At 40.1% G+C, this 14237-nt stretch overlaps 1 protein-coding gene across 2 annotated transcripts; it reads left to right on the top strand.

Annotated features, from left to right (window-relative positions):
- The first annotated feature begins 1353 nt into the window (after positions 1 to 1353).
- gnrhr4 (gonadotropin releasing hormone receptor 4) lies at positions 1354 to 13954 on the top strand. Of its 2 annotated transcripts, XM_046395267.1 has the most exons (4): positions 1354 to 1465; positions 1925 to 2540; positions 13125 to 13329; positions 13419 to 13954. In XM_046395267.1, the coding sequence occupies exons 2-4, from the start codon at positions 2025 to 2027 to the stop codon at positions 13877 to 13879; spliced, it is 1182 nt and encodes a 393-aa protein (XP_046251223.1). In that variant the 5' UTR covers positions 1354 to 1465; positions 1925 to 2024; the 3' UTR covers positions 13880 to 13954. The 2 variants fall into 2 exon arrangements, with proteins under 2 accessions (XP_046251223.1, XP_046251224.1); XM_046395268.1 differs by lacking the exon at positions 1354 to 1465 and having other exon boundaries at positions 1710 to 2540.
- Positions 13955 to 14237: the final 283 nt, after the last annotated feature.

Here is a 14237-nt window from a genome sequence, read left to right as displayed (position 1 = left end):
TATGGGACTAATAAAGGATTATCTTATCTTATTACTGTCAGCGTTTTTATACCTTACAACTGTGGTACTGTGGAATATGTCCACCTGACCCTAACAAAAAGGTTCTGAGTATTGCTCAGTGGGTGAAATTGGAGGTGAGGAGGTCGCAGAAGAAGACAAAGAGTCTTTGTCCTTTCAGGCGACTGCTACTGTGTTAAAGACACAAATAGATATAATTATGGCAGTCAGCAACATCGCTGTAGAACTGAGAGAAATAACAGTATTGACTGAATTTTGCTCCACTGTCAAAGACCTTGTGAAAAAAACAGCAGCTGCTGTTCCTCTGCCCCACGCTGTGCAGTACATGTACATGTCCCGCTAATGCGGCAACTTGCTGCCAACTCGGCTGGAACAAAAGCGTGCCGCCTGTTGCATCCAGACATCGCCATTGTCCTTTCGGCAGCAGGATGGCACACTTCATGGTGGCACGTCTGCAGCATTTCAGGGAATAGATGCTGTCCCCTGTAGAGATGTTAAATTAGTTAAACAGCGAGCAAAACACAAATTCATATGTTAAAAGGGGAAGTGGAGCACATTTAGCCTTATTTTACCAACTTTCACTATGGATGCCATTTTATCTATAGAGGCTTTTTGTAGATGACATGAGAAGGTAAGGGAATTAATGTGCTATTTTATGTTCATTTCTGCACCATTAACCGCCAGTTATGTTAAGAAGCGGCGCTAAACTTTTATCTAAGGTCATGTCATGATATTTAAGTAAAAGGAAAATAAAAAAGCACAAATGTTTAGTTTTCCATCCAAACAGAACAATGCATCCACAAGCACTTGAACAGAAATTGGTAAATAATCTCCATCAGAAATCTTTCCAGGGTTAACCATCCTCACTGTGGACGATGTGAGAATAGAGTTCAGCACGCCCAGGCAAGGCTGCAGGGCATGGCAGCCTCAGTGCTCAAAGGATGTGCTACTCATGGTGTTTCACGGCCAATTCTTACCTGGAAGAAGCAGTGAGCAAATCATGATTTTTTTTTCTCTACTTCTCAATGCTTTGAACACCATATGATCTGAACTGCTCAGGAATAAGTTATTGGACATGCTTTTGGATGCTCCAGATGTGACCTGAAGCGCCAAACCTCAAACCTCTGCCACTGCGGGCTGTATCAGCAACTGACAGGAGGTTCAAGTGAGGCTCTGTTCTCATCTTACCTTACCTAAAAGGGTAAAATGATATTTCCCATTTGTCCCAATCTGGCCAGCAGAGGGGGCTGCCCCTACACCCCCCCCCCCCCCCCCCCCATGGAAGAGGAGCTCCCGTGGTTCACAAACCGAGCAAACCAACCCAGCTGATGCTGACGCTTGTCATTGTGCACGTCAGAGCGGAGGAATGAAGCGGACTGAAGCAACAGCTGCAGCAGAAACTCCCATTTCCATTAGCGCTCACTGTCAGCTCTGCGCCTAATTGCAGGTAAGATATTTTTATCTGTGTCGAAAAAATCTCGATTTCTCTCTTTCTCTTCCTTGGGGACAAAAATTCCTTCCTTTAATTAGAGGAAACTATGACTGCATCTTCGAGAAAATTAAAAAGGATGAGGGTTAGAAGTTCAACAGATGACTTCAGTGTTATTATCACTGGCATTTCCCACCCTCACCTGTGCTGTTGCTGTCTGACACCTCAATTTAGTTTCTTTTCATTTAGGGTTAGGATCACGAATGTCACTCTTCTGAATATCAGATAAAAGCTCAGTAACGTGACGTGTGCTTGCGTGTTAATGAAAGGCGTGTGCGCCAGGAATTACTACAGTTTCAACTATATATATCCCTGTTAGGAGTGCCATGTACGCATCTGCACCTTGCGGCGTTTGCAGAGCTCATAGATCTGATCTGGGCTAAAAATATAGGACAACTAATTTCTTTCTTTCTTCAGTTTTCACAGTTCAAGTTGCAGATGGAGAAAAAAGACACAGTCTAGGAAAAGTCGGGACTGAAATTTGTTCCAGCTGTCAGTCAGCTCAGCGGACTTCATTATGTTCCACCAGCTGACGGATCAAACAGTGAATGAAAGCTGCCACGGACTCGCGTCAGTGTGCAACAAGAGCACCGATGGAGATGCACTCCAGCTGCCCACTTTCTCCACCGCAGCCAAAGTCAGAGTCATCATTACCTTCACTCTGTGCGCAGTGTCGGCTGTGTGCAACTTGCTTGTGCTTTGGGCTGCCAGCAACGGCGGCAAACGCAAGTCACACGTCAGGATCCTCATAATGAACCTGACTGTGGCGGACCTGCTGGTGACTTTCATCGTGATGCCTGTGGACGCGGTGTGGAACATCACGGTGCAGTGGCAGGCAGGAGACGTCGCATGCAGGCTGCTGATGTTCATGAAACTGGTGGCGATGTACTCCTGCGCTTTTGTGACCGTGGTCATTAGCTTGGATAGACAGTCTGCCATACTCAACCCACTGGGTATCAGTGAGGCCAAAAGGAAAAGCAAAATCATGTTGACTGTGGCCTGGACGATGAGTGTGATCCTCTCGCTCCCTCAGGTAGGAGAAAACTTTTGTATTTTCTTCCACTGTGGGACTTTACATCCAATGCGTGCGTCCCTACACGTTACTTCACACTGAGCTGCTGGCTGTACGCCTCTCACATCTCTGTACACTGGCGTTTTATCTGCAGGACAATTGGACCGAGCTCAGATGGCAAGCTGTAAGTGCTGCGTGCTTTACTCCAGTCAATACAGCTTGTTGAGATGCAGGACAATTTATCTGTCAAGTTTGCAGATGAAAAAAACACTCAAGTCATCCGGGCAAATAATAAAAAACAAATCTTATGTAATGGAAAGTGCAGCTTCCTCACTGAATCTGCAATACAGTTTGTGTAAGACAAAATCAAAAACCTAAGAAGGTGCACTTTGTTGATCATCCACACTAACTCTTCAAAGTGTCAGTCTAACTGGATTAATTCAAGTTATATTATCAGAAATTGTTGCTTGACTTGGGTGGCGCGGTGGTGCAGTAGAGTGTGTGGTTGTCTGTCTTTGTGTGTTGGCCCTGCGATTGACTGGCGACCAGTTCAGGGTGAACCCCGCCTCTCGCCTGTAGTCAGCTGGGATAGGCTCCAGCTCCAGACCCTGACGGATAAGTGGTATAGACATTGGATGGATGGATGCTGCTTGACTTTGATTTATAAATTGTGAAAATCTTCACAATACTTAAAAGTACAAGGTTGTCGTTACTGGTCGTGAAAACACATACAAAATTCCCAACAGCCCTTGAATTGGTGTGACCTTTTGAGCACTTGTCAGCTTTTTTTCCTGATTAAATTTCCAATCAAGTGGAGCATAATGTTCGCAGGTCAATGGCCCTGCAGACCATCAGGGTGTTTGCAAATATCAGGAATGCTTATCAAGTACTAATCCGGTGTAAGATCACATTCTTATATCCTCAGTCTTATCGAGTAGGACCAGACAATGAGGTGAAAGAAGTCAAGATCCAATCTTGGTATCTTGCTGATATCAGAATTATGCTTAACAACCCCTGCTTATGTGAAAACACATTGCAAACTTGCTAATCACACATCCGTGCTTACAGAATAAAATACCCTCAGTCACTCAGTGTGTGCGTCAAGGCATATGGCATTGTGTGCTCTGTTTTGATTGTGTAGTTAAATGTGATAAAATGAGCCCGCTACACCGTGTTGTCACATCCTCAAAGTGATCAGGACTTCCTCTGAAAGACATCTGATTCTCTACAAGACGCAGCATCAGTAAGAGGGGATACTTATTACTGGTTTATACTTTTCAGCTTTAAGAGTGTGGCCACATAGTGATGTGCCTCTCATGCTCCCTAAACCTCAGCACTCAAGTTAAATGTTCCCTTTGAAAAAGCTTAAAATACGTATATTTTCTGGAACTGTTTAAATATCCTTCAAAGACCCAAGAGTGTGAAAAAGAGCCAAACTGAATGTGCCAAACAAGAGAAAGGGTATTTTTTAAAGACAAGCTGATAGTCAAATAACCTGTTAGATATGCAGTATGTTTTCAGTGCCTTTTCTCTCACTGTGAAAGTTGAGTCTACTGGGGCAACTGTGTTTGTCTCACTTTCAAGATCATCCGAAAGCTGAATTTACGGCCCACTGTCACATCCGATCACTGCAAACTGATGACAACGATGGGTCCGCAGCTGCAGATATAATTCTAGCTTGGCCTTCTATCATGATTTCATCCCGTTCTCCTCCCACAACCTGTTCTGATAACAAGCTTGACGTGTCTTTATTTATGTTGGTGAATTAAGAAACGTTCTTATATTCTCAATCACCATATGTTACTATTTGGTAATGCTAGTCTCCAATATTATTTACTTAACCTTTAGAAAGAACAATAGTTTGTTACCTCAGACCTATGGGTACCTCTTCCAGACAACATATCATCAGTTAAAAGTTAACTTTAACCCAGCCCAGTCTTGTGCAAAAAAAAAAAATAAATAAATAAATAAAAATAACAAGAGGTTTGGGAGTTTCAGGTGAAATCATGGAAGCTGTGTGCCACATGTGTGCACGTAAGAGCCCGAGCAGATATCCAGTCCGGAGGAGTGACGTTTCTCATTATTATGCAATGTAGGAACGACCACAATTACGGCTGGTTGGTACAGCAAAAAGAGTAATCCAAGGCGGGTTTAAGGAGTGTCACAGATGTGGTTCTTTTATTCATCCATCTTGACAAACAGCACAGAGTCATCAGAGCAGCAACAGCACTCATGTTGTTAAAATGGCGCCTTTATATAGTGTGTCTCAGCTAATGACCCTGGAAGATTCCACCCACGGGGATCCACTGCCGGCCACTATAAATAACCCACCATTTGTATTTCTTTATATACATACAAACATATTCAGTAACCTATACACACCCGTTTACATCAACTATTACTAAAAACAAACACATCTAAATCACCTTACATTTGTTGTACTACACTTCACACACAGCACCTATCAGCAAAGTCAAAGTCAGACCTGATAAAGGACGGTGAATATAACGATAAATATTCAATAAATAAGGTAAATATATCCATATAGATGTGCAAACAAGCAGTGTGTTAAAATGTATTATGTAAATCTTCAATAAAGTGTTGTTGCTCTTAAAGTGTCAGTGCAGTTATTAAAGTGCATATGTAGTCATACTCAAAGAGTGTGGTGCTATATGTGTAGATATGCTAATCACTCTCTCCTTGCCAAAACCAGTGACACTGAAAAAGTATATATACATATTTAAAAAATTAACCCTCCGAAGACTGTCTAAAAGCCTCAAAGACGATTGGTAAGCCGACAAGACAGCTTCACATTACAGATCCTCCCATAGCCTGCAAGCAAGCATGCAAAAGTGTTAAAATATAGTCTGATCTACCCTTTTACATTTTTACAGAACACAAATTGCCTTCCATGCTTTAACAGAGCAGCCACGCACTTACTTTTAGGCAGCAATTAAGCTGGCACAAGTGGGCCACTAAACAGCTTGTTACAACAACCATACTTATGCCTGCCTCACATCACACCAAAGGTAATATCCTGAGTGATTTCACTTTGCGGGCGGCACGGTGGTGCAGTGGTTAGCACTGTCGCCTCATAGCAAGAGGGTTCCAGGTCGTGTTCCAGGTTCGAATCCCGGTCTGGGCCCTTCTATGTGGAGTTTTCTCCAGGTACTCTGGCTTCCTCCCACAATACCAAAAACATGCACATTAGGTTAATTGGCTACTCTAAATTGTCCCTAGGTGTGAGTGTGTGGTTATTTGTCTTTGTGTGTTAGCCCTGCAATTGAGGACAGGGTGTACCCCGCCTCTCGCCCGCTCCCCTGCGACCCTGACGGATAAGCGGTATAGAAAATGGATGGATTTCACTTTGCCATATTTCTCAAAGTCAAATAACACACAATGCAACTTTAATAGAATCTTAGGGGTTAACCTACTAACTTTAGGTGGCTAACTCACCAGAAGAATCCACTTTATGGGAAGAAACATGTGCCAAAGTTATCCTGATTTTCTCTCAGCAGTCAGTCTAGAGTTTAGTATTTGGGGGTATTGTTGGGGCAGCACTTATGTCGGGGTGGCCCTTGATCTTGCCGAAGACAGTTCTTCCAAAAGTAAGAATGCTTTCTAACAAAACATTTGTTTTAAATTATTTTCTGCTGATTTAGATCCTGGTTACCGTCTCAAAATTACTTGTGATTGTAGTTTTGATCCATCTGTAAGAAGCTTTTTGAATGTAGTCTAACTGCTTGCAATTATTTTCTCTTCTTTCTGAGTGTTTGTATTTAAGTTTGGAGGGCCACTCCCAGCTCCTCTAAACCTGCTGTTTCATTTTGATAGATAGATAGATAGATACTTTATTGATCCCGAGGGAAATTCAAGTAACATACTTGATGTAACCCACATGAATTTTTCTCCAGTCCTGTACTAAAGTGTGATCACATTGGTCTCTGCAATGATTTTAATATTCATGTTGATGAGACTTCCAGTATATATAATATCATTAATTCTTTTAATGTACAATAACACGTGTCTGGCTCCGAGGATATCATCTGTGGAAATCATGTACAGGTTTGTGTCAGATCAGCAATGCATTGTTCCTAACTGAGAATTAGAGGCTGCTAGTAGAGACTTTTCCCACTTATTTAGCATAATATTTACATATGCATAATACATAATTAAATATTGCACAATATTTAATTCCCTCTCTGAATTCTCTGCATTGCCAAGTTTAGATCTCATGGTTCCTTTAAAGAATTGATCTAATTCATAGATTAGCAAGCAGCCTCGATTTAATGAGAGTATTTGTAGTTCTAAAAGTCAATGCAAAAAAGCAGACTGAAGCCACGTTTTAAAGCTCTGAAAGAATTCTTGTTCCTTCATGATAAGATGGTGAAAAACACAAGAACTGTTGTTATTTTTCTCAACTTATTTCTGCCCACCAGCACAACACACGACTTGCATTCAAGACTGACCGATTGGTTAGCCTTTCCTTGTGCTGAATGTTATTTTTATTTCACTTTGTTAAAAGAGATGGAGATACTATGACTTGATATTACCTCAGGCTCAGATGTTAATCACCCACGGTGGGATTCTTTGAGCCACTTTTCTCCCATTACTCTGCCTAAACTTCTTCTGATATGAAAAAATCTTCCAGCCCTTTTGACATAATTCCAACTAAGCTTTTATTTGAAGTTATGGATTGTGTATGGCCCCAATTACTTTCTGTTGTGAACATTTTGCAGTCCACAGCTTGTGGCAAGCCAGTTCTTCAAAAAAAAATCTGGGCTTGATCCTGCTCTTCAAGGTAATTATCTGCTGATTACTAAACTGATTCTTGAAAAAAACAACAAAAAAAGTCAAAGAGGCTTTTTTTGGTCTGTGATGGAAAACAATTGTATCTTTAAAAACTTTCAATCTGGTTTTTGCTAGTACCATAGCACTGCAACAAGTCTAATGAAGGCTGATGCAGACATAATTCCCATCCTATCTGTCAAAAAGTCTTTTTCCCTTATTGATTATGGTGTGAATGCTTAGACCAAAAATTCACTGATATTCTTGTGCATTTTTAGTCAGACATTTCTAAAGGGTGTGGGATTGCAACTTCATGTTGTGGGTACAAACCATGTGAAAGCAATGCGAGTATATTGTGGGGCATTGTTGTCGTATATAGAGAACACACCTGCCGTCATAATATACATGATGATTCGCATGAAACATTCATCTACTTTGATGACTCAGAGTTGCTTTGTGCTTTTCACAGGTGGCCGCAAATTCAGTGAGTCATAGAAATGAACCATATGTGATCTTTGTGTGGCACAGCCATCACTTTTGCTATCCATAGTTGTGTGATAGTGATTATTTCAGACAGCGTGTGCAGCCAGTGGTGTCCTGGTGGTATCTCATGCAGAATCCTTTTTGGAAAGAAATAGAGAGATGACTCACAAGCCTGTGGAGGGAAAAAATATACAGTGGTCACGTTTTTACTACGAGTGCTCGAAATTCTATTGCATTCATTTCCATGTTTTGGTAAGATAAGTGTGTACACAGTGGGCCAGCACAACAGACCAAGCCTTTTTTAATGAGTAGTGTTGAATAGTGGGAAACATTCATTTGGACGGAATAAAGTAACAATAGAAAAGTCAAGCATAGATGCTGTATCATGTGTTGGGTTTCTCTTGTGGTTGCTTTACTCAAACCATTGGGCAGTGATGGGCTAGAAGTGAGACTGTGCTGGGGTTCGGTTCTCCCAGACCAGCAGGATAAATCTGTGTGGGAAACTGAAAAAACTGGGCTTGCTGGCTTGACCAGTGGAGCTGTTCAATTCCCAGCCACATCATTCTGCGGTTATACTGGAGAGCTTCCAGGGCTGGTTTTTCAGAGCTTTCCTGCCACAATGAAACGTCTCTGAATAAATGAAGGTGCAAAAATCTCATAGATAGAGAGATAGATAGATGTGCTGAACCCTACACTTATTCAAGTACCCTCTTATTCCTGCACCCTTTTAATGAAATGCAAGTGTCTCAAGCGTTTTAAAGCCTCAGGAGCCATTTTTTTCTATGAGTGGACTGAATCACTCAACATCTCTGTTTCTTTGCAAAAAGAAGTCAGTCATACTGACAAATACAGAGATTTATTTGAAAACCCTTTACCTTAAATTGCCAGGTAAGAGTAATAACACGTTGCAGGCATTACCTTTTCACAGTGTTTGGCATGTGTATTCATGTATTCATGTTCAGAAACAAGTAATGTTGCCAGTTTCATGAGACTGTTGACACAGAGTGCGAACCAAGTAGCCTGGGAGAGGTGGCAGGAAATCAGATAATTTTTGTGTGATTTCGTTGTCAGCACATTCAACTATGTAAAGAACAAAGTATTTAATAAAAATATTTCATTCATTCAGGTCTAGGATGTGTTATTTTAGTGTTTTCTTTATTTTTTGAGCAGTGATATATATATATATATATATACTGTATCACAGAAAAGAAAAGAACAAGAAAATGTACTGAGAAGGTTTTAAGTCAGAAAGTTAAGTGCTTATCTAATTATGGAGCAGTGCACACAGTGACGTGTAAAGATTAAACGCTTTCAAGCTTTTTTCTGTTTCAGGATTTTCACTTTGCTGTTTCTTTTTTTTTATTATTTCCATCAGTTTTTAATGAAAAGCTGCATTTTCTTTCATCTGAAGGGCTTCCAGTAGGGTTCAAATTACAGCATATTAACCTGTAAGACATGACAAGAACTCAGCTCCAGCTTCTGTACGCACATTGTGTTCCTAACCTTTCGTCTTCGGCTTTGGTGTGTGTGACACTATGTTCAAAGTTAAGACAATTTCCTGGTGCGCTTTAAGGATTTCTGCAGCCAGCACCTAATCCTGTACTGTCTGTTTGACATCTGATTACAGGAGGCGTTGAACCTCCAGATGACTTAGGGTGCTGAGAATGGATGAACTCAATATTTATTAACATGTATGAGTCAGAGTGATATTCATTTTAGCTTCAGAGGAAGCCATTATGCTGAGGTGATAATATGTGTATGTATGGATATAAATAGAATTTAATGTGGATCTACAATTTTTTTTTTGTGCTTTCATCATTTATATAAAACATGTTGCGCTGTATACTATTTTTTATTTTTTTTTTAAATATTCTGTATAAATAAGATCTAATACTTAGGGACATGTAGATACATAATCAATACTCATGGAGCCATACAGTGATCTGAATGAAATTACTAAAGAAAATGATGCTAGGTAGGTGACAAATGAACTAAACTGTTATTGTAACCGAAAACTGACCTCTTAAAACAGACAACTTAGCGATGAACCTAAGTTATAATCAGACATAAGAAAACAGTGAGCGGGAAAAATCTGGCATTTTCCAGGGCTTTTGACTACATCTCACTGTCCTCAGTCCTCTGAGGAAGACCAGAATGAGGAAAAGTCAGAATGAAGTCCAACTCTTTCATGTGTTACATTATTCAAGAGCTCCGGATGTTCTCTGTTCATAACCAAGACTCAGCACAAAAACATCCAGACATAAATCCTATAAATATAAATTATTTAAATTCTATAGATTATTATTGAGTCACAGGATGACATGTAATAAAATGAAATAGATGCTGAATAATGTAATCACTTCGGTATGAATGCTGTGACTACGCATAAATATGACCCTTCAGGTTTGCTGGTTTGATGACTGAGAAAAGAAATAAACCAGAAAGGAAATTCAGAATATATTTTCTGTCTTACTTATTATTATTTCTATGTTACTTATTAATATATTAATTGATATTTCTGTATGAACATATTTTAAAAGGGGAAAGTAAAAAAAAAGCAAGAAGAACGTCCATTAAGTTTTCAGCAGCAACCTTCCTGGTGGTTTCAAGGTTAAACTACTGAATTATGAGAGGATTTGGGCTCATTGTTTCACACAACAGGCACTGAGGCATGCATGATGTATGCATTGTTACCTTAAGTAAACCTTTGAACATTGTTGGAAACATTTAAGGTAATGTCAGAGCAGCTCAACAAAATATATAACAAAGATCTATCTAGTTATTTTTCTTCTTTTTTGACATTTTAGACTTTTTTACTTTACAGTATCCAACATTTAAAACTGATAAACTTGTAACTGCAGCTTTGGCATTTTCATGCTGTTTAGAAAAAGCACATAAGTGATGGCTGCTAGGCCACTTTTTAACTCTGCTTGAGTAAATTACTTTAATATAACTATGTGTGTAACATCAGGATCACTATGATTGTGACTTACTCTGTTTCTTAAAGTTTTATATTGTAACACCTTCTGTTCCATTCAACCATGTAATGTGAGTCACAGTCCTGTACCAGAAAAATGTACTGCATATTGATCTATTAAATGCACTGGTGAGTGGCATATTTAAATGTACAAAACTATCACACTATGCACTCACAGATACATATTTTGTATCTGTGTCTGATGTTCACGTGTTGAACATCAGACACAGATACCTCAAGTCAACACGTGTCTTCGTGTTGACTTGAGGTTGGAAAAATCACAAAATTCACACTATGTGACTGTATCATATTTTGTACATTCTGTATCAGCTTGTTTCAACATTTCATTAAAGTTACAGCAAACTGTATACACCATGGTGTACACTGAATTAAATATTTAAACCCAAGACTCCATGTTAGCATGGCTACAGTCCGTCAAATGGAAATTTTCTGGATGCTTTAAACATCATATTGGACACGTTTCCCCAGATTCAGCATGACTTATTTGGTATTTCTGGAAACTTCACCCTCTTCGCTTCAGTGCGAAGCCAGGCACCATGATTTTGTGCTGACTGACAGTGAGTGACAGCAAGATTGAAGATGTAACAAAACCAGAAAAAAAAAAAGAATCCCTCTCTCAACAGGTCGTTCAAAGCTTTCAAGACATTTCTTTGAAATCAAATCAAATGTAATTTACATGGAAAAAGCAGAAAAAATGTATATTGTGTTAATTCAAAGGTCCACATTGGCCATACAGATACACACAGCATGTTGGAAGTAAAACATGGATGTCTTGCTCATAAAGCAAATTTATCCATGCTTACCTGGTTTGACGTACTGACTTAGTCCCTTTGGCTGTACAACAGCTCAGCCTGTGGGACAAGTTGAAATCTGAGGCCCTCAAACAAACCTTTCCAAATGTCTTGACAAATAGAAATAGCCAGGAGCAACACTGCTGCTATTTCTATTTTCTCCGCTACATTCTCTCAAAATTCAACTCATGTTTTAGCCTCGAGGTTGGACTCTCTCTCTCTCTCTTGTGGTTGAGCCTCTGTGGTGTCTGCCTTCAGTTTACATGCTTTCATGCCTCTTAATAAAAACGGGATAGTAAAGCTGACATTTAGCCCCTGCTGTAACCATCGTAAATTAGAAGCATACAAGTTGTAAATCACAATCACATAAAACGGTTTGTAAAAAACATACACAGTGTGTCATAATGTTGCAGTTGTTGACCTGTTTCTCTCAATGCACAAATCAAATTTATTTTCCCAGTCATTCATTTATTTTCCCTGAGCAGAGCAGCACAGCACAATGAAATAAAAACACTGTTGCACTATTGCCCAAACACTAATTGCTTGCTTAACTTGCTTTTGTGTTTTTAACAAAATTTTATGAGAAAACAATTAGGCATAAAATTAATTTAAGCACATTAAACCCAGGACTGTCATTTTTCCTTTGGGGGCTGCCCTGTTTTTGTGCAAGAAGTTCAATTACTTGCCTTTATTTTAACCTAAGTGTCCATAACCATCAGTGAGTGCAGTGTATCAAGAACCCAGGTGTCTCCTGGGATTGTCTTGCCTGCAAGATAAATATAATATTTCCTCAGATCCACACAGCCAAAGGCTTTCTGTGTCCAAGAAAAATATTAAGTGTAGATCTTTTTATTGACGTGAACGTCAGACTGTTAGACATACCAGATGTCAGTTCAAAATGGAAAGGATATATTCAGCTGTTACAGTGTGCTACACAGTATTCTTAATGCAAACTAAGACGAGCATCTTGACATATGGAGATTCTCTTCTGTTTTCCATCTAATTCTGATTCAGCTATGGACACAGTGACACCAAGGTAAATGGACTATATTATTAATGTAGTGCTTAACAGTCCTCTCTCATTCGTTCAAGTGCGCAGTGACAGTAGTGCCTCCACACAAGGCGCTGAACGCAGGAAACAATCACAATCGGCTAGAAATGCTGCAAATGAAATAGTGTTTGAGAGGCTGCTTGTGCAGTTGGACTTTAACAGGCTCATACTGGATAATATCTGTGCAGCTGGACAGGAAAAACTTTAGGATACCTCAGTTTTCCTGAATCAGTAGGAAAGGAGAACAAATTAAAAAAAAAAGAAGAGAAACTGCAAGAGTGTTTTCATGATTTGTTCCCGAGTTAATTGAGAAACTAAAGAGCGACTGATGCTGCTACTACTGGTGTTTCCACATAGGACACACTTCAGAAGAAGTCTCTTCTTTCCTCATCCCCTCTGTGATGCATTGCAGTGGATAGTGAGGAATTCGCTGAATGATTAGCGTCCATTCTGTCTGACTGCAAAAACTCTTCTCGTCTTATCTTTTCATGCAGATGTTTATATTCCACAATGTGACCATCACGGTCCCTGAGAACTTCACCCAGTGCACCACCCACGGCAGTTTTGTCCAGCACTGGCAGGAAACCCTTTACAACATGTTCACCTTTGTGTGCCTCTTCCTCCTGCCTTTGGTCATCATGATCTTCTGTTACACCCGAATCCTCATTGAGATATCAAGCCGCATGGCCCGAAATAACCGTAAGTCTTGTTTGTCTTTCACTGCAGTCAAAACATTCTTTCTGAACCTGAGAAGTGTGTGACAAAGATGGTGTTCTCATCTTTTCTAGTGGTGTCAAGAGATGTGCATCTCCGCCGCTCACACAACAACATCCCTAAGGCTCGGATGAGGACTCTCAAGATGAGCATTGTCATCGTGACGTCGTTCATCATCTGCTGGACCCCGTACTACCTGTTAGGCCTGTGGTACTGGTTGTTTCCTGAGAAAATGGAGGAGACAGTCTCTCATTCACTCACTCATATGCTTTTTATCTTTGGTCTCTTCAACGCCTGCCTAGATCCCATCACCTATGGTTTGTTTACCATTCATCTTCACCAAGGTCTTAAGAGATGCTGTCGAAGTGCAAACACCCGGACTGAATTAGAAAATAACACTTGCCTCGTGCACATGACTCGTCTGTCATCTCATAGGCAGATTGCCTCAGGTAGCCGCAGTGCAGACATAGAGGAGGGAAAAGACAGTAACATGAAAAGTGGCTCAAGGCGAGTCATCCCAGTAAGCAAGATGTAGTGGTCGAAAGCATTTCAGTGAAAAGAATCTCTGATCTTATCCAGCAGTGAGCTTAATCTTTCTCTACAGATGACAGCCAGTACTGATGTCGTACAGAATGTGTCACACACTGCTGAGCAGATTTTCACCAAGCTTAAACAAAGTTTAAATTAAGGACAAGCTGGTGACAAATCTTCTGTCTTGTACCCACATCAGAATCAGAATCAGCTTTATTGGCCAATTATGTGTTCACATATGAGGAATTTGACTCCGGTTTTACTTGTTACATCACCACTCTTGATAACAGAGGGTTTAAATGGTTTAAAAATTGGTTTGATATTTTGATGTCCTGTGTCATCTCCTTTGTCAAAGAAACCCC

Source organism: Scatophagus argus, chromosome 7 (genome assembly GCF_020382885.2).
Source record: "Scatophagus argus isolate fScaArg1 chromosome 7, fScaArg1.pri, whole genome shotgun sequence".
Lineage (NCBI taxonomy): Eukaryota > Metazoa > Chordata > Actinopteri > Scatophagidae > Scatophagus > Scatophagus argus.
Note: the sequence above shows the minus strand (reverse complement) of the source record. Positions and strands in the feature narration are given on the sequence as shown.